General features: G+C 41.6%; 1 protein-coding gene across 1 annotated transcript in view; it reads left to right on the forward strand.

Moving 5' to 3' along the window:
* Window positions 1-5,645: 5,645 nt before the first annotated feature.
* HGD (homogentisate 1,2-dioxygenase) overlaps window positions 5,646-26,044 on the forward strand; it is a gene marked incomplete at its 5' end in the record, with an annotated part of 44,925 nt that continues 24,526 nt past the window's right edge. Inside the window, 4 exons of the mRNA XM_079921426.1 lie at window positions 5,646-5,660; window positions 11,238-11,309; window positions 12,143-12,231; window positions 16,157-16,262. Of these exons, the coding sequence (XP_079777552.1) occupies window positions 5,646-5,660; window positions 11,238-11,309; window positions 12,143-12,231; window positions 16,157-16,262 (282 nt within the window). The remainder of the gene's footprint in view (window positions 5,661-11,237; window positions 11,310-12,142; window positions 12,232-16,156; window positions 16,263-26,044) is intronic.

The raw sequence follows: 26,044 nt of genomic DNA on the forward strand, positions 1-26,044 counted from the left end.
AAGAGGAAGGGTTTCGGGAGATCTAGCACTGGGAGAACCCTGAGCCTCACATATTCCCCAGTATGTCTGCCTAATGCAGAATTGGAGTTGGAGCCTGCCAGCGCTGCTCCATAGAGTAGGAAAAGGATCCAACTTTGAGTAACAATTAATAAGCACCTACATTTAAGGACTCAAAGCAATGGCTTTCAAACTCAAAAGTGTATGGAAGTCCTCTGAAGTGCTTGTTTAAAATGCAGATTCCAGGATTTCTTCTGCCCCCCCCTCGCCCAATTCTATGTATATGGGATAGAGCCAGGATTTTGTATTTTTAACAGGCAAACCAGGTGATTTTGATGCAGGTAGCTCAGGATCCACCCTTTGAAAAAAATAAACCCATATCAAAAACGTAGGGAACACATGGATTGTAGACTCTACCTTATGGCACCGTTATAGCAGAGTTCATCAGAGTTCATGATCGCCCCTTAATGAACTAAGTAAGCCACTCCTCCTTCCCAAGGCTACACATGCCACAGCAATCGTAGCGTGATTGTCACATCCTCTATTGGCAAAACAGGAAATATTTGTCTTCGATGTACTGCTACCCATTTTTAATACTAGCACTTTCTACCCTCTGGGTATATCTATTTCTAATGAAATGCCTTGCCATCTTATACATAGCCCCTCTCTTATACCACATTTGTTTTCTCAGCTGGCCAACCACTAAGCTTTACCAAGATCATCAATAAGTAAAGGTGAAGAATGAAACCCCTAAACTTCAACAAAGATGTAAAATCTTGTTCAGTACCATCAAATATATCAGGTAATCTATCAGTTTCATTTTTTTCTTGGAGACATCGGTCCTGAAGTCCTCCGTCCTCTAACTGCACTCTGGAGTGATTGCTCTCTAGGCCTGCCACTTGCCCTTCACATTACTCTGTAATAATCCCCAGTTTCCTAGATGTAATATTTTCCATTTTCTTGGTGTGGATCAGTGGTCTTCCAACTGGGATGTGTGGAAGAATCTCTTCCAAGAGGTACATGGGCACGGATAGTTTTAAGGGAATCATTTTTCAGATCACGAATTCTCATATGAATGTATCTTTGTTAAGATTGATCTGCTTGTGAAGCAGCTCGCGCTGGCTCTTATTTACCACCTCTACTTTCCCAATTGCCCTTTTCCCACTACAGAAAAAGAGCATCTCACTACTAGTGCAATAGAAATACGGCATATTGCCCAGGGGTGTAAATGTCTTCTGGATGCCAACAAAGGGACAATTCTGAATATTAGTTTTATTTAAGGATTTTGTCTGTTCCACTCCTCACAATTACAAAAAAAAAAAAAAATGCAGAGCTCTTAAGGAAGAGCTCCTGAGAACAAAGCAAAGAGCTTTGGTAGGAAACATCCAAGGCTGTGGCACATTCTTTCATGTCAAGTCTTCTTGCCTGGTCTATCAAAATATCAAAATAACATTTACATCAAAAATAATTATACAGGCAAAGGTATATAAAATTAACATTTTTATTTTCCTAACCCTTTCTGAGTAAATGAGTTAGACAAAGCACCTCCAAGTGAAAGGGTAACAGTTAAAGTCACTGATTCCAATAGCTGGGTAACAAAGCCTTTTCCAATCAGGTTTCCAATTATTTGCTTGCAACAAAATTGAAGAAGAACCAACCTGAGTTATTGACTGATAGGTCATTAAAATAATGTTTAATGATAGGTCAGTATGTGATTTTTGGTATTTAATTCAGAAGGAATTTGAGTGCTACCATAACAAAATCCCTTCCATTCATAACTGCTTATTTATGTGAACAAATTTTCTCAACATTTATGTCTAAAAAAGCAAAAAATAGGATTAAATGATGCTGAATCCTGTGTCATTCTAGAAATAAGAATTATTCATGGATATTTGAATTAATGTGGGAGGGAGCCATCTACCTCATTAAAAGAAGCACTTCCAGAAAGACTTTGCCTTTTATATTTAATAATTATTGATCAAAATGTATAGTATTTATGGGACACTGTCCTAGAGAAGAATCCTCCAGTGTCCTGTCTGGAGGGTAAAACACTTGCTGATAGCATTCTGGAAATGCAATTGGAGAAGGAAGCTGGAGATTTTATCATCACTACACTTGGTTTTGGTCCTACTCCCCACTCCCTGATGTTTGTGAGTCCAGAGCTTCTGCAGAGAGTAAACCTATCTTGTGCTAGAATCCAGAGGTGGCAGGGATCTGGTGTCTCCAATTTCTGGTCCTTTTCAAGTTCTTCTCTTCACCTGTTCCCCATATCATTCGCTGAATCCCTCTCCCTCTGCCTGGCTTTTGGCATCTTTGTTCTTATTGCTCACCACTTTGATACTGTGACTCTGCTCTGGTCCAGTATATGTTTGCCTTGTTCCTGCACACAACCTGCTTCTTCCACTGGGTGTCTTTTTATTTTTTTTTTTTTGCGGTATGTGGGCCTCTCGCTCTTGTGGCCTCTCCCGTTGCGGAGCACAGGCTCCGGACGCGCAGGCTCAGCGGCCATGGCTCACGGGCCTAGCCGCTCTGCAGCATGTGGGATCTTCCCGGACCTGGCACAAACCCGTGTCCCCTGCATTGGCAGGCAGACTCTCAACCACTGCACCAACAGGGAAGCCCTAGGTGTCTTTTTGAATGCTAATCACCCTGCCTAGAAGTTCCCCTCTTTCCCCTGCTTTAAATGTCTGCCAAAACTCCCCTTTCTGGAAGCCTTCCCTCACTAGGCTCCTCCACTCTGTTTCCGTCAGTGCCCTAAAAACAGGTCTTTGAATGCACTGCACTTCTCTGTCTTTGTGTACAATCCTCCCTCTCCTCAGTGCCCTATCCAACTCTTACTCTGTGTGACTTGGCTCAGCTATCATCTCCTCAGGGAGCTAGTCAGAGCTCTGTGGTTCCTAGTCCCTCCCATAGCACCCTGACTCTTTCTTGTCACAGCATACATGGCACTCCGTTGTAATGGCCTGTTTATTGGTCAGTCTTCTCCAGCATGCACCCTCCTACAGGACCAGACTCTCAATCATTTCTGTATCCCCCCACACCTCACAGGGCCTGGCACATAGCAGGTCCCCAATAATTGTAAGATAAATAAATAAGTGTGTGATTAGATTAAAATAGAAAGTCATCAGACATAGACTCAGAGCTATGTGTTCTATATTTTATTTATTCTCATTTCTCCTGTGTGTGTGTATGGCACAGTACCTGGCACATAGTGGTTACAAAGCAAATACTCGTTTTCTTGAATTATTGTTACAGAAACAGAAGAAGACGGGAAATAAAGTGAACCCACTTGGGAGAAATCTCTAAATAGGGAATTGATAGGTTTATTCAATTTTAAATATTTTCAGGCCCCTCAAAATAATTTTCATCCAGTCAAGGATCTGTTACCACTTTCTTACTCTTTCAGAAATCTCTCACACCTTAGGAAGGAACTGAAACACCTCTTAAATCTACCTTCAAAGCTGATTTGGAAAGAACATATAAAGTTTATGGAAAAACAAAGCAGTAAAGCTTTTCCTTTGTCGTTTATTGGTTCCCATCCATTTTTCCCCCTAATCACCAAAGCCTAACTTCTATGATCAATAGAGATTCAAGACCCAATGTACTCATAAACTCAGATATGCAAGAAATATTTTTCTTGAATTCACTTTTGATTTTGAGTCTGCATACTGCATACTGCAGGAATAATAAAAACTTAGCCTCAGTAAAGCTAGGGTTTACACCCCCCTTTCTCCCAGGTTTGCATATAAATTCCAGGGAAGCTTATATAATACCACAATGTCAGTTGTCTATGCTGACATATGCTGAGATGTGCTATAAACTCCCTGGTCTGCAGGCATCAATCCACACAGTTTGCTACCAGCCTGTCACTTGTTTATATCAACATGGCTCCTTTGGCCTGGTCCTTTCTGTGCTAACACCTCAGACACAGGCAAATCATTCTGCTGCTACTGCAGTACGCTGGAGCCTGGGGACCTCTGGAGGTTGCTTAGACCCCTTTATCTAAAGCAGAATGTGTCAAACTGGCAGCCCATAGTCATTCACACCTACATGCATGTTTCTTGACATAATTGTATCAGTTATCTATCACCGCTTAACAAAACACCCCAATATTTAATGGCATAAAATATGTCATTCTATTTGCTCACAATTTTGTGGGTCAGCAGTTTGGGCTAGGTTTAGCTGGTGGTTCTCCTGCTGATCTCACCTGGGATCACGTACGTGTCTGCAGTCATCTGGCAGCCACATTGCCTCATTCACACATCTGGCAGCTAGTGCTGGGCTGTTGAGTGCCTGGACCTCTTGGTCTCATTCTCAAGGAGGCTAGCCTGACTTCTCTGAATGGTGGTCTCAAGTAGCAAGAAATGGGCAAATCGTAAGGCACAGCATTTTTCAAACCTGTGCTTGTGTTGTGTTTGCTATTAGCCAAAGTAAGATTCAAGGAGGTAAGTAAAAGACTCCGTCTCATTTTGGGAGGAGCAGCAAAGTCACATTGCAAAGGGGCATACATACAAGGATGAAAGGAATCTGTGGGCATTATTTGCAATCTATTACAATGGCTTTATTCATTCATTCATTCATCCATTCACTTGTTTAAGTTGCCAATGTTTAAAAATTGGAGCTTCGTGTATAAAAGTCATATCTTAAAAAATCACCTAGCCTACTTTACCCATTTACACTTCCTGCCTGTTCTGCTGCACCTGAGTTTATGATAATAAAGCCTAGTTTAAAAGATTGTTTTTGTGAAATTAAATGAGGTAATGTCTGTGGGAAAATCTGGCATGAACAAGCTCTCGATATATGGTTTCTTCCTTCCTGAATGCCATTAGCCATGAAGTTGATACCTGACCATGGCTAAGGAGAGTAGCCAAGATGAAGGACAAGGGAGTCATGGAAAAGGTGGCTGGAAAGTAATCCCTTGGTCTCTTTCTAGAGAGGTACAGGCATTAGGAAATAAGATTCTTAAAGAATTTATAAGAACACTAAATACATTTAAGAAATTAAGAGGAGCAATAGTAAATATCTCAGTTTGCTTTAAGCGAAGTGCTTCAGGCTCTGAACTGTTCACCCAGCTCATCCCTGGGAGCAGGTATGGAGAGCTGTCCAGACCCTGTCCCTGCTTCAGGTAGCTGCGTGAAAACGCCTGTGTCACAGCACGGATCATTTCCTCACTGCTCTCCAGAGAGTGAACACTCCACCCTGTTCCTTCCCAGCCTCAGTCGGGACTGAGTGGAGAAGCCTCTACCTCACACAGCAGGCCCTAACTGCCACAGTTCCTTCCGCAGAGAGCTTTAAATTCTCTGCCTTTAGTCATAAGCCTCTTTCTTTTAACTGGAACAAATCATTGGTCAACATTTACCTCGGGTGAAGAGGAGACAGGCCTCTGCAAACTTCAGAAACAGCCCGGGTTTCAAAACCAAAGACAGTTGTGTAAGCAGTTTGGAAACAAGCATGCTGGACTTTCTCCCTAGTGTAGCAGTTAGGAAACGCTTGTGGCTAGTTTGAGCGACCAGCTGACCAGCGAGCACAGTGAAGCAGTAGAATAACAACATCCAGAGGTGATTTGAAGGAGAAACAGAAGCATTTTGACTTCATACCCTCTCTGAGCCTGGGTTTCCTGAAATCGCCACACCTGCAGCAGAAGGAAAATGGCAGAGTTGAAGGTAAGAAACTATCTGGCCACTTTGCTGTGGCTTCTTCAGCCACAACTCATGGAAGTGTCTGAGAATTCCAGAGCTTCAGAGTCAGAAAGAACTTAGAGAGGCCCTCGTCCAAGCTGTTGTGTTCAGAGGCTTCGCCGTGGTGTCCGTAAGCATGGCTGGGGCTGGGGGATGATAAAGAAAAGAGATGACGGCCTAACTGTCCATCTCTTGCCTAGCTTTTTTCATATATTGTCTTGGGAATCTGTAGATGTCATAAGGGCTCTCCTCCACCATGGACAGACATGTTTCTCACTGTGTCTGTTTGCCAGCCCCTACTCTCCCACACCTTCCTGATGCTGCAGCTTCCTGGACAGCCTCCAGCCAACCAATTAGGCATGTTTAATCTATTCAGTTATTTTGAGGCTCACAATCAGCGCTTGGCCAGTAGAAACCCTAGCACTTCCTCTAGGAAATAATTCCTTTTATTATTTAATCTTCGATTGAAAAATATGTGTGGGTTATGTGGTACTAATGAATTAACTCATAATCTTCAAAGTAAATCTGGAGGTAGCCACTTTACCATTAAGGAAAATAAAGTTTAGAGAGATTAAGTGACTTGCCCAAGGTCACTGCTGATAGGTGATAGAGACTGGATTAGAAATTGGGTTTGTCTGAATCCATGCCCAGGCTCCAAAAGGAGCTTTAGTAGCATCTGCTAGACTGAGTGCCTCAAGGCCAATGTCTAAAACTATGCCTAGTGTCCACCCCAGGCTGGCATCAGTGCCCAATACATGCATGTGGACCTGAGTAGAACTGCCCAGAATCTTGACTCAAGCCAAGTGTGCCAGACTCCAGGCTTCTTCCCAGGGTTTGAGCACTTTCTGAATGCCCTTCAACTGATGCTGAGTTTGAAAATCAAACATCTCCCTAATTAACAGGGGTCCTAAAACCACTCAACGCCGAAGTAAAAGAGTTTGCTTCTTTATGCCTGATCAAGAGTTAGAAAGACTGAGAAAGAATTCTCATTCTTTCATTCGGCAAATATTATATGTTAATACATGATGCCACGAATTAACATAGGAAAGAAACTGAATCTGGACTAGGTGGAGCCCAGAGAAACTCCTTGAAGGAGGCAGTTCCTAAGCTGAGTCTTAGGAGAGACGTAGAAATTGACTTCACTGAAAAGGGGCTAGAGGAAACAAGTGCAAAGGCACAGCACACACAGAAAGCCCTGCACGTTCTGGGATCCAAGAGTTAAATTTGGGTTGCTGCAGGGACAGCCAAGATGAGATACCCAGGATGTGGTCAGATGTATGGATCTGGATCTCAGGGGAGGGGGTAGAGCTAGGAGAATAGATATGGGAGGTCATCATATCAATGGTGGTAGTTGAAGTCTTAGAAGAGGGGGAGTGCATAAAAACTTCATTTCCTGATGAAAAGGCTATGGGGAAGTTCAGCAGGGGTGGAAACATCCTTACCATTTATAAATAAATTATATCTAAAATCCTATCCTGCTGAAATTTTTGAGCAACTTATTATGCACAGCACCAGCACACCAACGTAAATTGCATGCTGCTTTTTGTTCTCAATTTCAAAGGCATTTTCCCCAGCCTGCTGTCTAATCTCTGCAAGGAAAGGTTAGCTCTACAGATCACAAATCCAAACACAGAAAGCCAGATTGCATCACTCTAATCAATACACACTATAAGTTAAAAAAAATATTTCTCTGCTTTTATTTCTTCCTTTTAATGGATATGTCAACACAAAACCTCAAATGAAATCACATTAACGTAAAAGCAGCACAACTGGGGGAAGAAAGTTCAAAAGATAAAATAGTAAAATTAAATTTTAAATGAACCACCCAATGTTCTTAAGTCTTCTACAAGTCCACTTCTACAAGTCTTGATTTCTTCATTTCTAAAAAAGAGAGCTGTTTAACATGCAGACTTCGGGCCCCAGCACCAAATATTTTGATTCACTAGGTATGGGTCTGTTTTTAACAAGCTTTGGGGGTGATTCTAATTAGCCAGAGATGGGACCCCCTGGTCTACATAATTATTGTATTCATTTCCTGTTTCTGTTGTAACAAATTACCACAAATTTAGTGGCTTAAAATGACCAAATTTATTTTCTTACAGTTCTGGAGGTCAGAAGTCTGAAATCAGTTTCACTGGGCTTAAAGTCAAGGTGTTGGCTGGTTCCTTTTGAAAACTCAAGGGGAGAATCCATTTCCCTGCATTTCCAGCTTCTAGAAGTTGCCTGCATTTCTTGACTTAAGGTCCCTTTCACCATCTTCAAAGTGCATCACTCTTCTCTGCTTCCATCATCACATCACCTTTTCCTCTTTTATAATCAAATCTTCCTCTACCTCCCTCCCTTACGAATATTTATGATTACATTTAGGGCGCACCCAAAGAATCCAGGACATCTCCCCATCTCAAGATCCTTAACTTAATCACATCTGCAAAGTCTCTTTTGCTATATAAGGGAACACTCACAAGTTCCAGGGATTAAGACATAGATATCTTTGAGGCATTATTATTCAGCCTACCGCAGTTTAGCCTACTTGCAATAATCTTCAAGTTCCCCTAACAATCTATATCCTATGTTCCCATCAAGGTTAACTAGAAATACTGGACTCTTTGCACAGGAGAAAAAGGTAGCTATAGTTCCATCTCTACCCTGACTTCTCTCTCTTTCCCTCATGCCCAGGAAAAGGAAGTGAGGTATAGTATCTGCTCGTCCCATCAGGGTGTTACCCAGAATCAGAGTCAGGAGAAAGCACCTCATAAAGCTACTCTGACAAATAAATCATATCCTGGGGACCAGGTGAAAATTAGAAAGCTGTACACTAGGGAGCTGCCAAAGAACTGATGGTACTGAAGTTACATGGACCTCAGTAATTTGTTCTTTCATTTAGAAAGGATGTGTATAATTCTCTTGGAAGGAAACAAAATTGTTTCTATGTGGGAGCAAATTATTCAGAAATCTGGATTGAAGAAAGCATACAAACACACTTGCTTAATGTCAGACGTTTTTATTTTTAATTTTTCGGCATAAGGTATATTTGTATAGTCACTGAACCAGCTGGAGTTGAAAGCTTGGATTTTCACAGCTGATATAAGCAGAGTTCAGATTCTGTCCTTGATCTCAAAGCCTTGGGAAAGCAGCTGCAGAATACTGCTTCCTTGATTCTGATACCTTCAGCAGTAAGGCACATGATATTTTAAAACTCTAACAAACTCATCTGTAATTTTTCTCTCAGGGGATTAGAAAAACCAACTGGTTTGAGAATGACTCAGCAGTTTTCATCCCCCTCTTCAGCCAATGCACCTCAGCTAAGATTGAGAAACCGATTCAGAACTCACACCTCTCTCTGAGCTGGATGGCTCCCTTCCAAAGCACCAGCTGTTCTTTCTACTTTCTTTTCTACTTTTTAAAGCAGTCTGAAGCATATGCTTTAAAATTACATATAGTAAGTCTCTTTTCCTTTGTTCCCAACGTACAAATAACCCTGGACTCTGTTCTGAGGCCAGCAGTTGCAAAGAATGGGGAAGGTTAATGAGTAAACCCACCCACCCCTGCCAGAAAGCTCAGCCTCAGACCTTCTTGCCTCCCTTTGCAGAGGGAAACAACGCTGCAGTTGAACAAAGTGAAGCCACTGAGGTACTCAGTGGCTTCAGGCAAGATTGGTCTGCAATTCCATTCCACAGAACTGAAGATAATTTCGGGTCAATACCATTTCTCAGCAGCTCAGATTCAATCCTCTTGATGGTGAGCATGAGGTTCATTAGAGAGAAGAAAATTGTATTCAGTGGAGAGTCAGAATGCTGGATGGTCTCTGCCCTTTCCCCAAGGAAATCATTCCAAATTGCATGCTGCTGTTAACCAATCTCTGTGTAATATAACACACTGTTTTTAGTGCTGATAGATTTTCAAATATAAAAAAATATTGTGTCTGGAGGCAAAAAAGAATAATTTCACTTCCATTGCTTTCTAGGTCATAACATTTCACATTTGATATTCCTTCCAAATATGGGCAGCTGTTGCCCTGATCATTGCTCCCACATCCAGGTGTGTTACATCAATCTCATCCTGCTCCAAGCTGCTGAGAATTCTGGAGGGTTTATCCTCCACCCACTTACTTCCTTCTTATATCTCTTAAAGACATGTACTCAGATGGTGGCATTTCACTCACTGAGTGACGCTGCACTTTCATTATCATGGGCTAAAATTAAGTATTGATACATTTATGAGGAACAACTATGGGAAGAAAATGGCCTTTTTTTTGATGTTTAAGTTAGAGAAAAGGGGGTTCTAACCCTACTTAGATCAGGATACATACACTCGTGTTAGAATAGGCTCTAAGGGGGACTTCCCTGGTGGCGCAGTGGTTAAGAATCTGCCTGCCAATGCATGGGACAGGGGTTCGAGCCCTGGTCAGGGAAGATCCCACATGCCGCGGAGCAACTAAGCCCGTGCGCCACAGCTACTGAGCCTGAGCTCTAGAGCCCGTGCTCCACAGCGAGAGGCCACTGCAACGAGAAGTCCGTGCACCACAACTAAGGGTAGCCCCAACTCTCCACAACTAGAGAAAGCCCATGCACAGCAATGAAGACCCAACCCAGCCAAAAATAAATAAATAAATAAATAGAATAGAACAGGCTGTAAGGGAAAAACTAAATCAAACAGTAGATATCTACTGAGTACCTTCTATAAACCGGGCACAAGGCATATAGAGGTAAACAAGATGCCATAGTTCCATCCTTCATGGAGCTTATAAACTAGCAGAGAAGCCAGACAGTGAACAAGAACTCACAGGTGTGTTTAAGTGTTGTCAAAATAAGTTTTAGGGGCTCCGCACACTTTACTTTATTGAGAAACTCCCTTTTTTTCCTCTGGATGAAAAGTAAATTGATGACAATCAGAATGAACTCCATTGTGCCACTGAGGACAGATCTGGCTATTCTCCTGAAAGCCATGCATATCTTCAAAACTTGTTTTCCTACATCCACATAGATGCAAATATATTTACAAGTGCTCCATAGATGAGCCAGATGATATAGGTTTTTGCCTGCAGCGAGGCTGGTTGGAGGGCTTTTTCTCAAGGGTTTTGCTGTCAGATTGGATCCACACACTCTTTACAGCTACTTGTTTCATCATATGAAGGGGAAGTGGAGCTCCAACCTCAGGGAGGTTGCAAGCCAGGCCAGCCAGATCTTACTAACCTGGAGTTGAGGTGATGCCTGAGCCATCTCCCCTCTCAGGAACTCCCTGATGGGTCCAGAATTAAAGAACCTGTTCTTGGAGTGGGATAATTAAGAATAAGCCCATAAATCAACTAAGTACAGCTAAGGATGGAAAGTCCATGTAATATCCAGCACTCTTCTCCCAATTAATTGGTGGTCTTTAAAATTCACACAGAGAAATTATCTTTCCTAAATGGTTCACATGCCAAGACATAGCAAAGATGTTATGTATAGAATGTGATACACAAACATATGTCATAAAGAAATTCTTACCTTCATAGACAGTCAAAATAGCAAAATACTCTTTAAATCCCATTAATGGTGGCCTTTGTGTCTTTGTCACATGCAGTACATTTCTGGATTCGGTAATGAGTGTGCCTCAGAGGATCCTCGCTGCCCAGGTGCCCTGCCAGAAGGACAGGTATGAGTGAATAGAATATCAGCTTGGAGAACTCTGAATTATAGAAATGAATGACCAGCTTTCAGGCCAAGTGCTTCTACCCACCATCTTGAAAATTAGCCTGTGAACTGTCTAGGAGTTTCACAAATCATTAAGACAATTAGGATGCAGAACAATGACAATACAAAGTTAAAGTTGGATAATGGTTACCTATGGCAAAGCACTTAGTCCCAGAAAAGTAACATTAAATTTAAGGCTTTCAAGAAGATCCCCTAGGTCCGGGGTTAAGGGACTTCCTTAAAGTTCCCTTGAACAGCATAAGATATGGCAATGATGAGAAAATAATCAGTCCTTGTTAAAAAAAAAAAAAAATGTGTGCACAAAGATGTTCATACTACTGTTGGTTAAAATAGCAAAAATATGGCAAACAAAAATTTTGTCAAAAATTTTTAAGAACATTTCATGGCATGAAAAAATGCTCATGATATAGTGTTTCCTCTTTTTTTTAAGTGCTAATTATTAACAGGACTACACATATCATAGCGTTGCCATTTTGGAGGATAAGAATGGAAGGAAATATACTCATATGTCAACATTGGGTTATTTCTGGATGGTGAGATAATGGGTTATAGTTTATAAATTTTCTACAATAAGCATGTACTACTGTTCTAATCAAGGAGGAAAGTCACCTAAAACATTATTACAAGAAGGACGTATGGGTTGGAGATGGTCATGTGCAGTGAGTGGCTCAGAGCATCGCCATCCAAGACAGAATTCACCCACTGAGTTGTTTGATGGGAAGGTGGAATGCTTTTCTGATGGAGTGATGTCATTTATTGCCTCCTTTGTTTTAGAATAATCCTCAAGTTTGCCCTTACAATCTGTATGCTGAGCAGCTCTCAGGATCAGCTTTCACTTGTCCACGGAGCAGCAATAAAAGAAGGTAAAAGGATTAGGTTAATTCTGACCTGCCGTCTATGGGAGCTATGACTAGTATTTAGTGCTGCCTCCTATACCTGGGCCACAGCCTCCCAGGGTTGCCCAAGATCCTGCTTCTTACAGGCTGTGCTCTGGGTCATAGTGAGGGGAGGATGAACCTCATCTCCAGCTAGAATCAAGTGACTGATAGAAGAAGGGGAGAGAGCAGCTGCACAGAGCCTAGAAAACAGACATGTCTAGTTCCATTTATAATTTGTTGCTTGTACTCAGAAGAAAGTCTTCCTCACAGTCTGGCCTTCCCCTGGGATTGTGCAGTTGAGTTCCGAATTTTGATTTACTTGGGAGTTTTTTTTATAATGATTAACTCAAAATTATAGAAGATTCAGTGCAATATCTTCCTCAGCTGACTAGAAGTATTATGTTCTTTGGATGAAAACGTTGGATAATCCAAGCTTGGGTTAGATGAAAGGTCATGTATTATGGCCCCTGGTGGTTTGAATTAATAAGGATTTTTCTCCTCGGATTTTGTCTTTGCTGGAAACCAGCACATTCATTAGCACAACATGTCATGATCCATGTTTGCTCTAATCCTACAAGCCAGGTCAATGAACTCAGTCTCTTGGTTAACTCCTATGGGGCAGGTTGGTTGCAGTACCTGTTGTGGTTTAGGGAAGCAGTTGAGTGTTGTGACTTAAACAAGCAGTGTCTAATTATGGGAATTTCAGAATAGAACACCTGTGTAGAGGGCTGCTGCTTATATTGGAGTTAGGGGGAGGAGGGCAGGCAGTCTTGTACTGCTTAGTGGAAGGTGATTGGGTTTGTCTCCAGCGAGTCCTCCTGAGAAGTAAATGAGATAGTGAGAACAAAAGCACCATGGACTACACAAATGATAGGTTGTTTCCCTTAGGGGTTAATCGTGCCCACTCTGGAGGCAGGCCTCCTGAGTTTAAATCCTGGTTCCTTCTCTTTCCAGCTATGTGACCTTGGGCAGGTCATGTACCCTCCAAGAGCCTTCTGGTTTCTCATTTGTAAAAGAGATAATAATAGTACTTATCTCATAGCTGTGATGAGGATTAAGGGAAAGAACATATGTAAGGTGCTTAGCACATTGCCGGGTACATGGTGAGTGCTCAATTAACATTAATTTTTATCATCATCATTATTGCCACAGTAGCAGAGTGTCTCCTTCCAATACAGTGTATCCCTAGAAGGCTGTCGGAAAACTGAGTGGCAGGTGCTATGCTACCATGTCAATATCAATATTGCTTCCCTCTCGATAGATCTGTACATGGAGGGGGAAGAGATAGTTTCCCATACTTGTCAAATCAAGATTAATTCTATCACTATTTAATCATCTCTCTCTCTCTCTGCAAGCCCAGATAGCCAAGGTAAGGTAAGCACACAGACAATTCCTGTCAATTCTAATTTATGACAGCCTGGCCTCCATGACTATGTTCTTGACTTTATGACCCATTCACTAACTGGACACCTGGACTCTGGATTCTGCTGCCTGCCCCCATTATTCAGCAATATCTTCAGTCAGCAGGAGCAGAGCTCTGTTCCAGGAGGCTGAAAAGGAGCTGTTGGCATTTCATTAAGATGCTGGCACCATTCCCTGAATCAGAATTAAATCTCTGTCCAGGGCAGTGTAGTGCTGCCTGGGGAGTTTTATAAACTCAGCCAAAAAACAAGGGACACTAGGCATGGTTCACCCATCTGTTTAGAACTCTTCAAAGGTATCCACAAGAATTTTGTGAAAATGCTCAAAATCCCCAGTGGGAAGATGGAACCAGCCCCATCCATAGATGAGAAAGCCTGAAATTCCTACATTTAGTCACTACTCATTTAAGCCACAGAGTTCAGGAACTCCCCACCCCCCACCCACAAACTATCAGAGAGTATATCTATCAGGGGTTGATTTTTATCTGATTAGTTAGCTGATCCCTTAGGTCCTGAGAAGGTGAGAGCCAGCACAGAGAATGTAGGAAATCTGGACCATCATAAAAACCCAGATGATTAGGGGTAGACAGATAGACAATTCAACACACATCTAGTAATTGAGCACCTACTGTGTGCCAGGCATTCTAGGTACATAAACTCTGAATCCTCACAACAATCCTAGGAGATAAGGATGAGGAACATAGGATCAAGAAAGTTTTGGGAATTCCCTGGCGGTCCAGTGGTTAGGACTCTGAGCTTTCACTACTGAGAGCCTGGGTTTGGTCCCTGGTCAGGGAACTAAGATCTCACAAGCCAGGCAGGGTGACCAAAAAAAAAAAAAAACAAACAAGAAAGTCTTGTAACTTGCCCAGGATCACACAGCCGGTTCTAAAATACACACACACATGTTCTCAATTCCATATAGAACCTAGAGAGGCCTAGTTAATTCATGGCCCGAAGTCCAATGTCTGAGATTACTTCACCTAGAGCTAGAGGAATCAAAAGAAAACTGAACAAGTCTAGCTAGCCCTTTAATCTCCCAAATGGCTCAGTGTAGGGCCAGGTCAGTTCTACCCCCTGAAGTAGACTGTCCTGGGGCTTAAAGGGCTAGAGCTTGTTCAAGCAGGTCTGGTCTTCCATTGCCCCAAGTGGTGTTCCTCTTCCTGCTGTACCCTGTCAAGGTAACAGCCTCTGAAAGGACTTGGGTCCCTCTTCTGGATGGTTCTCCTCCTGGTGTCCTTCAGGTTTCCTTCATCAGAGTCTTCTCTTCCTGAAACAAAGCCAGAAATGTACTATAAGAAAGTAAAGATGGATGCTGTTATAATTTTAGATATGTTAATTTCCTAAACATCTTACAAATTAACATCAAAAAGACAACCGAGGGCTTCCCTGGTGGCGCAGTGGTTGAGAGTCCGCCTGCCGATGCAGGGGATGCAGGTTCGTGCCCCGGTCTGGGAAGATCCCACATGCCGCAGAGCGGCTGGGCCCGTGAGCCATGGCCGCTGAGCCTGCGCGTCCGGAGCCTGTGCTCCACAACGGGGGAGACCACAACAGTGAGAGGCCCGCGTACTGCAAAAAAAAAAAAAAAAAAAAAAGACAACCCAATAGAAAAATGGTAAAGGACTTGGGCAAGTAATTTATAGAAAAATTCCAAGGGGCCAATAAACATACAGATTCTCAACCTTACTCATAATAATGGTAATACAAAATAAAAATGAGATAGTATTTTTTACCTACAAGGCCAAAATTAGTAATAATACCCCCTATTTGTAAAGATGTGGGTGATCAGGCACTCTCACACATTAGTGTTGTGAGAATAAAGTGGTACAACAATTTGGCAATTTTTCTTATCATGCATTGGAAATATCTTAGAGAATGTACAAGAAAATTGTTAAGTTCTGATGTCTCTGAGGATTGGCTCTGAAGAAACTGGAGGAGAAAGCCATCTAAGTCTACCTTTTGAGACATTTTAAATTACTTGAATTATTTTTATCACTGGCATGAATTACTTCTATAATTTTAAAGAAGAAAATTGATTTATATTTCAAAAATGACAAAGAAACCACCCATATTGTCTCAATCTGTGTAGGACTCCTTGTCCTCACTTTCCAGAGCCAGAGCAAGGATTAGTATCCAATATGTACATAAGCTAATGTTTTTCTGTGGATTTGCCTGCACAGATATCCCTCAAGGTACTTTCCCTTCCTTTATAGTTGTCATTGGGAAAGGCAATTCTTTTTTTGTCAGTATGGAAATAACCAAGGGCTAGAGGCTCAATTTGAAGAGTGATGGATCGTGTGGAAAGGTGAGAAGAGGCCAGGGCTATGGGCAGCAGTGGCTATTAAGAAATGATGCTGTGTCATTGCTTCTCACATTAAAGCCCACAGATCATTGTTGACTTGAGCGTCTTCCTAATGGTATTTCCTGAGCCAGTCTGTGCGTCACTCATAACATCACCCTAAGGCTTACGTGTCCTTGTTTCCCCCCAGCTGGCTATATAGGATTCTACCTTCGGTTTCTCACAAGCCTTTTGAATCCATTGACCAAGGCCATGTCACTCACAACTGGGATGAAGTTGATCCTGACCCTAACCAGGTAACCTGGTCCTGTATTCACAGGAGAATAGCACGTATCCAAAGCCTTAAATATAAACATTTAAGTCTAACCTGGGTCTTTGAGGAATTAGACAGATTTTTAAAATAAATGCTAAAGTATATCTGTTCTTTTGCTTAAACTTGGGTAGGAATTTTGGAATTGATTGACCGTGCCTGTGCACGTGTGTGTGTGTGTGTGTGTGTGTGTGTGTGTGTGTATAAGCTTTCGTTTTTCTAGCCTAATGGCTTTAGGAGTGCTCCAGTGAGTTGAATGAATGGAAATTATATAGGCTCGTGAAAATACATCTACACATCCGTAGGTTGGTTGGTTTGTTTTAATCGAAACTCACCACAGCATACTGAAAACACATTCAATACTTATGCCTCTGAAAAGAGGCCTCTGATATGGAGAAGAGAGGCTTGTTGTCTGACCTGGTTTCTGTAAGACTAGTGTCACCTAGGAACTTCCATTCCTTGCCTAAGAGTTTCCTTCTTTTGATCTAGTGACAGGCTTTCCCTCTGCATATCAGTATTATTTATGTACTCTACTTTCAGTAACAAGACAGACCCATTGCTATAATGGACTGAGCTCCTTTTTTTTTTTCTTTACCTTTTGAGCACCCCAGTGTATTCCCTTTGTCCCTGAGTTTAGGTACATGTCACTGATAACTAGAGCATAATGGAGGAAGGAAAACAGACCTGGGTTTGCATCCCTGGCCCTCTACTTGTCACTGTGTCTTTGAGCTACAGTGTTTTACCTGTAAACTGGGATAATCATGACATCTGCCATGCAGTGCTGTTTTGTGAAGTTTACTTGACAGAACAGGTGGTGACCATGCTTCACCCAGTGCCTGGAACACAGTAGGCAAGAACCGTGACTCTGATACAGCCATTTTGATATATTCACTTAAGGGCAGTGATAGTACATGTAAATCTCAGAATTTATATTCAGGTAATTTTTTTTTCATTTTGTATTTTTTTAAATTCTGAGGTCTCCATCTGCCAAACTGGCAGAAAACAACTTCGTCTCCGTCTTCCCTGAGAATCTCTTGTTTTAAACAATGCCAAAGTAGGACTGGGGGTTGGGCCATGCTTGTTGGTCCTCTTTCACTTGGTAGTGTTGAGATGCCCATTGTTCTGCTGCTATCGTGTCAGGCCTGGGCATGGAATCATCTACAAGACATTTCTAGTTCTGTTGTCCCAGACATGCCACACAACCATTTCTTCCTTCTGGGAGTTGCTAAGACATGGGCTCAAGGGTCCCCTCTGTATTCAAAGTTCACACAAATTGATCAGTCTCTCTCCCTCCCCTTCCCTCCACTCTCCTCTCCTTCCACAACTCCTTCCCACAGCCCAAGGAAATCTTCTGCTTCCTCTTGGTTTGCCAAGATGTTTGGTCTATATACCTGCTAATCCCCTTCCCTCAAATGCTTAGACTTTTTGTAGAACAAGACAGAATAATTTAGAGTCACTTTTGTTTTCCTGCCCTGCTCCATCTTTTCCCTAATTATGGAAATCTCAGAGAACCAAGTATCTGCTTGAGTGCTACTCACCCCTCTCCAACAGGGACAGGAGGAGAAGACTTAAGAGTGGAAAAATATGTGAGTTAGCAACATACAGTATCACCCATCTCACAGTCATTTTGAAGCCAAGACATCCTGTTTAAATAACTGACCCTTAAACTTGTGTGAAGTTTAGTGCATGAAGCAGACATCCTCCCTGGTCTACCACTGGCCTATATATTGCCTTTGAGCCTATGGGAAAAGGCAGCCCAACCCCCAACCCTGCAGGCACAGTCCTCTGCTGAGACACTGCCCCTTTCCTCTTCACCAGATCAGGGCCCTGTGCTGGACACAGTTTGCACAGCCAACCTGTGGACCCCATCTTTACCTGTCTGAGTCTCACCTGGGATCCTAATCCAACCCCATACATCCTTCTCTCCCACACTCTGGGGTTAGGAACCCATCTGGCAGACACACTCATTTAACCATTTACTTCCCCACTCATCTCACAAAGGGCCATAAATCATTCTATCCAAAGTCACTGTTCATTCTTTGAGAATCTGCTTGACTCCTCAATGGGTTACATCTCAAATTCTCCAATTTCTCTCTTAGAGTTACAATGGTCATACTTGTTTGTTTTAGATTAATAAATAGACCTGACTGCTTAATAATAGGACTCCATCTTTCATTAGAAAAAATAAAGGATGGATTCTTGGTCAGGCTAAAAATTAAACATTTATTATATACTAGCTTTGGAAGGTTGAGAAGGTATTTGAACCACAGTAAGTTTTCTAATTCTTTTCTTCAGGGGGCAAAGAGAATCCCCAATTAAGTTTCTGACAGTTCTCTCAAGTAGAGCCAAATCTCATATTATACAAAGGAACAGCGTGGCTATAAAGTCAGCAAGTAAGACAAAAATTAAGTACAAACAAAATTATCTCTGAAAAATTCCTTAAATCACCCATAAAGTGTAGGATACATGGCTTTGTGTGTGCTTCTTGGTATGGTAATTCTTATGCACACTAAATTTGAGAACAATTAAGCATTGACTAAAAGAGAGATTATAGGCAAAATCTGTAGGCAGATGTTTGGGAATTCAAGTCATGGAGCCCTTAAGGTAGCTATCGACCAGTGGTGTATAGGGTGGAGAGGGGAGTTCCAATGCCTCTGCCTGCTCATATCACCCACACAGTTATCTAAGTCTCTTTATACATCGTCATAGATTTGTGCGTGGTTGTGTTGGCAACAGTGGAGCCACACCTATATCATTTTGTTTGGGGTGGGGAGGTGAGGTTTTAAACCTAACCTTTAAGGAAAATGTGAGTGTGATGTGTAATATGTAATATGCTCAGTAATATCCTTTTATTATATAATATTATTATTGCTATGACTACTATCAATACATTTTTTAAAACATGAATACAACACTTCACAATGATTATTTGGGGGTACAAGTGGCTTATCCATGGAAGCTAACCTCATTCTGATAGAATTTTTCTGGTTTTGTCTTATTATAAAAGTAATGTATACTTATAAAAACTTAAATGTTATAGAAATGAACAAAGTAGAAAATGGAAATCTCGCCCATATGTGAGAGTCAAGTACATCAGTTGTGCATGTTAATTCATTATTTCATAAGTAGTTAACATACATTTTGAGAGAAAAGTTTGAGGAAACTGCATTTAAAAGCCTGAGTTAATATAGAGGCAACAAAATAGCTGCATCAGGAGTTTCCGCTTGCTTTCTAGTAGAACCTTGATACACATTTGTTTCCTTCTCCCCTTCCCCATTTCCTTGCTTTGCATTTTCCCTTGAACTTGTTACCTTCCTCCTGTTTTGAATCTTTCAGATGCTTTCTACATAGTGGCCACCAAATATATTTCTTCTCCAGTATTTCCCCTGCTCATTTTCAATGTTGTGCTCACACATGTTGGGACAGATGTGCCCCAGAACTCGATCATGCCTCTTTGAACACCAGCTCCATCAAGGTAGAGGTTTATCCTCCTCCCACTCTGTAACCTACACCTGCCATCCTGCTTCCCTTGTCCTGATACACACCCTGGCTGTTCTTGCAAAATCTATCCTTTTGTCTTTTCATTTACACCTTCTTGACAAGTTAATATCTCTTTCCAATTTTATGCTTCATTAATTAACCATAGCAATCTGCATTCATCACTTCCCCCCCATCTCCTTGTAACCTCTTCCAAATATGTACTCCATACTCAAAGAAAAAGTCTGAGAAAATTATATTTAGATACACATCTGACAGTTCTTCTCAGCTGAAACCTGTATAGTAGGTATGTTTTCACCTATCACAGACCAAATCCAATGCTTCATCAGCTTCACCAACTCCCACGTTAGTCATCTCTGGGAATTTGAGAACATGAGAATTACTTAATATTACCTCCAAGGGAGCATTATGGGATATGCTACCATCACCGTGTTCTTTGATACCCTCCCAGGGGAAACTATGCCCCCAAACCTTCATTTTCTTTTAGGGTATATTTAATTAATCATCTAAGAATTAATGCAAACTGGTTTTGAGTGTATTTATATTCAGCTGTGGACATAACAAGTTCAATCCATTAATATCTCACATAAGAAATATACCTAATTTTGTTCATCATGCACCTTCCTCTAACTTCTGGAATCCCAGAATTTAACAAACAAATCTGCATCTAATTTAACTGTGAGTTTACAGATTTCAATTAGCATTCCTGAATCAGCATTTCTCTTTTAAACGTCAGAGTCCTTTAAAGTTTATCTTTGTTATCACTACAGCCCTAATGTCTTAATTGTTGGAAAGTCAGACTCTTGACTCAGTTAAGCCTCAGCTGAGGAAATTACCTTTTAGTTCTCAATCAATATCATTTGGACCAAGTGAGAAACACCTCAAAGCTAATTAAAGATTATATCATAAAATTCCCTCTGCCTCCAGGACATACAAATTATCAAAAATGTTTCAAAACAATACATTGTTAGTGGGTGTTTGATGCCTTATTTGTCAAACTCTTTAGATCTCACTATCCTAAAAGCCCCCTCCCTCCAAAAATGTCTTGGATTTCCCACCTCTTTAAGCTTTTGCCCAAGTCTCTCCTATTCATAGCAACTTCTTGAGAAAGTAATCTAAGCCCACTTTATCACCCCTATTCACTCCTAACCCTTTGCAATTCAACCTGCCCAGATCACTCTACTGAAAGTATGTATACCTTCTTTAAACAACAATAATGCACCCCTTACCATTAATACATGTTTTTATTCAAAACTTACATAAAAGTGTCAATGCCTAATAATCCCACCAATGCGGAGTTAACCACTTCTAGTGTTTTGGTTTCTTTCTTTCCAGTCCTTTTCTTTGCACATATATGTAAATAAATAAGGTCTGGGGTCTCATGTAGCCAGAGACCAAAAGTAATTGAAAATAATCCCAATCTTCATTTGCTTCCCCTGAAAACATTAAGGAGCATCCAGGCTATGACCCACAGCAACACTTTTCAAAATCCCCATCCCCCAATTTTTCCTAGACTCCAACCCTCTCACACCTAGTCTTCCCCAAGCTCCTCAGGCCTGGACCACTTGTTCATGGCTTGCCTCTGCCTGCCCCTACCTTCTGCCTCTAGAAAATGACACAGTGTAGTTCCTCATCCCATTTTCCCAGGACACACACACACACACACACACACACACACACACACACACAACATTGATCTACATGGTGAGACTGGAGTTCAAAGGACTGAGGGAGTGGGAATGAGCAAAGCAGAATTTTCCATAGGGAGCAGGGAAGGGAAGGGGAAGAGGCTGTGCATGCTCTTATATTAATGCTGTTTATGTCTGTCTTTCTCTATCTGACTTCACTAAGTAGAGATTATCATACTACTTATATGTGGAATCTAATATATGATAAAAATGAATTTATTTACAAAACAGAAACAAACTCACAGACAGAAAACAAATTTATGGTTACCAAAGGGGAAAGGGGGAGGAGGGATAAATTGGGAGTTTGGGATTAGCAGATACAAACTACTATATATAAAATACATAATCAATAAGGTCTTACTGTGTAGCACAGGGAACTATACTTAATATCCTGTAATAAACCATAATGGAAAAGAATATGAAAAAGAATATATATACATATATGTGTATAACTGAATCACTTTGCTGTATACCAGAAACTAACACAACATTGTAAATCAACTATACTTTAATTTTTAAAAAGGTAGTTACATATATATTTACTGTAAGTACAGTCATTCTCTAATACAGTTTTACATTCTGCTTTTCTTAATTTATTTAAACATCATATTTTGTGCCTTTTTCCAGGTCTTTGTGGGGTTTTTTGGGGTTTTTTGTTTTTTTGCGGTTCGCGGGCCTCTCACTGTTGTGGCCTCTCCTGTTGCGGAGCACAGGCTCCAGACGCGCAGGCTCAGTGGCCTGGCTCACGGGCCTAGCTGCTCCGCGGCATGTGGGATCCTCCTGGACCGGGGCACGAACCCGTGTCCCCTGCATTGGCAGGCAGACTCTCAACCACTGCGCCACCAGGGAAGCCCTCCATGTCTTTTTAAACTCTTTGAGTGTAGATGATTTTTCATGTGGCATAATTATCCAATACATGTTTATAATTCCTCTGTTGTCAGATATTTAGATTGTTTCCATTTTTACTATTATAAATCATCCATGGCTAAATACAATCCTTTTCTCCTCAACGTCCCAAAGCCTGGAACAGTTGACTTCCCTCTTTTCTTTTATTTTTTTAACATCTTTATTGGAGTATAATTGCTTTACAATGGTGTGTTAGTTTCTGCAGTGTAACAAAGTGAATCAGCTATACATATACATACATCCCATATCTCTTCCCTCTTGCGTCTCCCTCCCACCCTCCCTATCCCACCCCTCTAGGTGGACACAAAGCACCGAGCTGATCTCCCTGTGCTATGCAACTACTTCCCACTAGCTATTTTACATTTGGTAGTGTATATATGTCCATGCTATCTATTTTACATTTGGTAGTATATATGTGTCCATGCCACTCTCTCACTTCGTCCCAGCTTACCCTTCCCCCTCCCTGTGTCCTCAAGTCCATTCTCTATGTCTGTGTCTTTATTCCTGTCCTGCCCCTAGGTTCATCAGAACTTTTTTTTTTTTTTTTTTAGATTACCCTCTTTTCTTCCTGGATCTCTGTCGTTTCCTGTGTTCTGTGACATTGTGTAAACCTGCAAAACAGGCCATCTCCAAGGTCCTGAACTAGACTCTCTTGCCCCTGCCCTGTCTCCATCATCTTCCTGGGAGAGAGGGAAGTACTTACTCTCTCCTGCTGCTCACTTCCTCTTCCTTCTTGTCTTTCTTACCTTCTTTTTTTCTTCTCTTTCTTTTCACCCCCATTGGCCCTTCCCCTCTGTATTAGTTTGCTAGGGCTGCTTTACAAAGTACCACAGACTGGGTGCTTTAAACAATAAAGATTTATTTTCTCACAGTTGTGGAGGCAAGATGTCTGAGATCAAGGTTTCAGCAGCTGGGTTTCTTCTGAGGCCTCTCGACTGGCTTGCAGTTGGCTATCTTCCCCTGTGTCTTCACATAGTCTTCCCTCTCTACGTCTCTGTGTTCAAATTTCCTCATCTTATAAGGACACATCATGCTGATCAGAGCCCACCCAAATGACTTCATTTTAACTTAATCACTCTGTAAAGACCCTATCTCCAAATACAGTTATATTCTGAGGTACTAGGGGTTTGGACTCCAACATACGAATTTTGGGGAGGAGACAGTTCAGCCCAATTCTCCCTTTGCTTCCTCCCCTTTCCTTCCAATTATCAGTTAGTGAGTCCCACTTTCATTGGACTCTGTTTTAGAGATGAAGGGTTAATTGCTGCTTATAAGAAATACCCAGCTTTGGTGAACTAAGAGGAGGAATTCCTTGAGCAACAGGGGGGGTTTCTAGCCCACTTCACTTCCCACCTATCCCCACATGTCTACATCTCTGCAGGTAGAATTATAGATATCTAACTTCACCCAACCTAATTTCAGCCCAAAGCTTGGTATAACCTGGTAGGCCATGTTGCAGGAAGTCAGTCCCACCACTCGGGTTTGGAAGCTATTCTGGGGCTGCCTTCATTGCAGAACCTCATTTATACTCTAGCATCCACTTCTTCTCCCTCTTGCCATCTTCCACATGTTTTACTTTTTAAAATCTAACGAACATCATTCGTTCCCATGACATTAACTATTACCTCTCTGCAATACATTTTACAAATCTCCCCACCAACTTCAAACCCCACAGGAGACATTGCCATGTGTATGTCCCAACTCAACAGGATCCATACTGAAGACATCATAGTCCCATCCAAACTTTCCTCTCTCTCTGGCTTCTCTGGGTCTGTTAATGACACAACCATTCTTTCACACTCAACCTGCTATTACCCCTCCCCTCCACTGCCCAGCCAATCCTTAGAGTCATCTTTGAGAACTTCTTTCTCTCTTTACATTGAATTAGGTGCCATGTCTATAGAATGGTGATTCCCACCTACATAAAAGTTACCGGGGTGACTTGTTGAAAATGTAGATTCCCCAGACTCCCCACCCAGAGATTCTAATTCAGTAGGTCTAGGATGATGCACAGGAGTCTCTCTAGATGATTTCCATTCAGATTGGCTCTGGACCACACTTTAAGAAACACTGCCGTAGCATTTGCTCCCAAGATGTCTCTGGTATCTGTATTCTCCTTCCTTTTCTTCACACCCCTGGTCTGGACCTCTTTTCCTCTTACCAGGACTGTTAAAATGGCCTCCTAACTGATCTGTGTGTCTTCCCACCCTATCCCACACATTGCTGCCAGACTCAACTTACTAAATTATCATTCAAAAATATTTAAATCCTGCCATTAACTCTCCCTCCCACTGCCCAGCCAATCAAGTGCAGGCTCCCACGACAGGTGATTCTTATTGTATCTTTCAAGCCCTTCCCTCTCTTCCATGTCCTCTACCCATCAGCCACACTGGAACTTTCACCATTCCAGGACAATACTCTAAATTTTCTTGCCTGGGTGCTTTATGCTCTTTCATCTACTTAGAATTTTCTCTTCTTCCCTCACAAGTATCCACCCACCCAAATGCCACCCATAATTTAAGATTCATCTTAAATTCCACCTTCTTCACTGAACTCTTTCAATATTTCTCAGAGTATTTGAGAGTAGGATCTATGTCTCCATCATTTTCATATAACCTGCAGTGTCCAGCACATGCCTTCTTCCAAACGGTAGAATCACAAGTATTTGTTGAAGTAACTCCCTGATAGCTCAGATCCGATCATCCTATAAATAGACTAGATTACATTTCTCTAAATGCATTCACTGGCACTTGCCAGCACCGCAGTGCACATTGCCCTGTTCAGCCCTTTTGGACAGTTTGCTGGCTCTTTTTAAGTACATCTCCATCAACTTGCACTTCACTGCTTGGAAAGATGTTGAAGCTGTATGCAAACCAGATTATTTTATTGTGTGTGTCTCTTATTGCTCGTGTGTAAGAATGTTAAATATGCCCTGTACCAGGAATTATTCCTGAGGGAACATTCCTGCTTATATTTCTCTTCCAAAGTCACTTCCAGTTATCCATTTCCTTGTTTTTCAATCATGAATTGCCCATACTTGCAGGGTCTTCTTGTTCCCTGAGGGCAGAGACTGTCATGTTCACCTCTGGTACCTAGCACAAAACCTGGCACAAGGAGTGGTACAATAAATCATTTGAATGAGTTAATATATAGGGATTGGACAAGAATGCTGACTTTGAAGGACCTTAGCAGGATTTGGGTCCCAGGAGTCAGACTGGGCCAAGGCAACTCAGCACCTGAGGAGCAGTAGATAAGGGCCCAGATTAGAGGACCAAGTACAAGACCATTAAAAGGAGGCAAAGCCTGGGAGCCATGGAGATCATGAATGGTTTGGAAAGCAGATCAAGACAGGCTGAGATTAAAGGGCTCAGGGTTTAGGTTGCTAAGGGAGGCTGAGAAATTGTTGGTATCAGTTCTTAGTAAAGAAAACTTATCTGCTCTAAACCATTTGTCTTGTCACTTTAAAGTAGAGAAAATAATTATGGGAGCCTTAGAGGGTTGTTGTGAGAATTAAATGTCATCCAACAAATATTTATTGAGTGACTACTATGTTTCATGCTCTGGGTGCTGAATAATGGATATAAAGCCCTTAACTTTACCCTCAAGGGCAAGGTCAAATAGGAATCCAGGTTTCTATCCATGAAAAAATGTCATCTAAATACTATGCTGGCTCATC

This window comes from Stenella coeruleoalba (assembly GCF_951394435.1).
Source record: "Stenella coeruleoalba genome assembly, chromosome: 5".
In the NCBI taxonomy this organism is placed as follows: domain Eukaryota; kingdom Metazoa; phylum Chordata; class Mammalia; order Artiodactyla; family Delphinidae; genus Stenella; species Stenella coeruleoalba.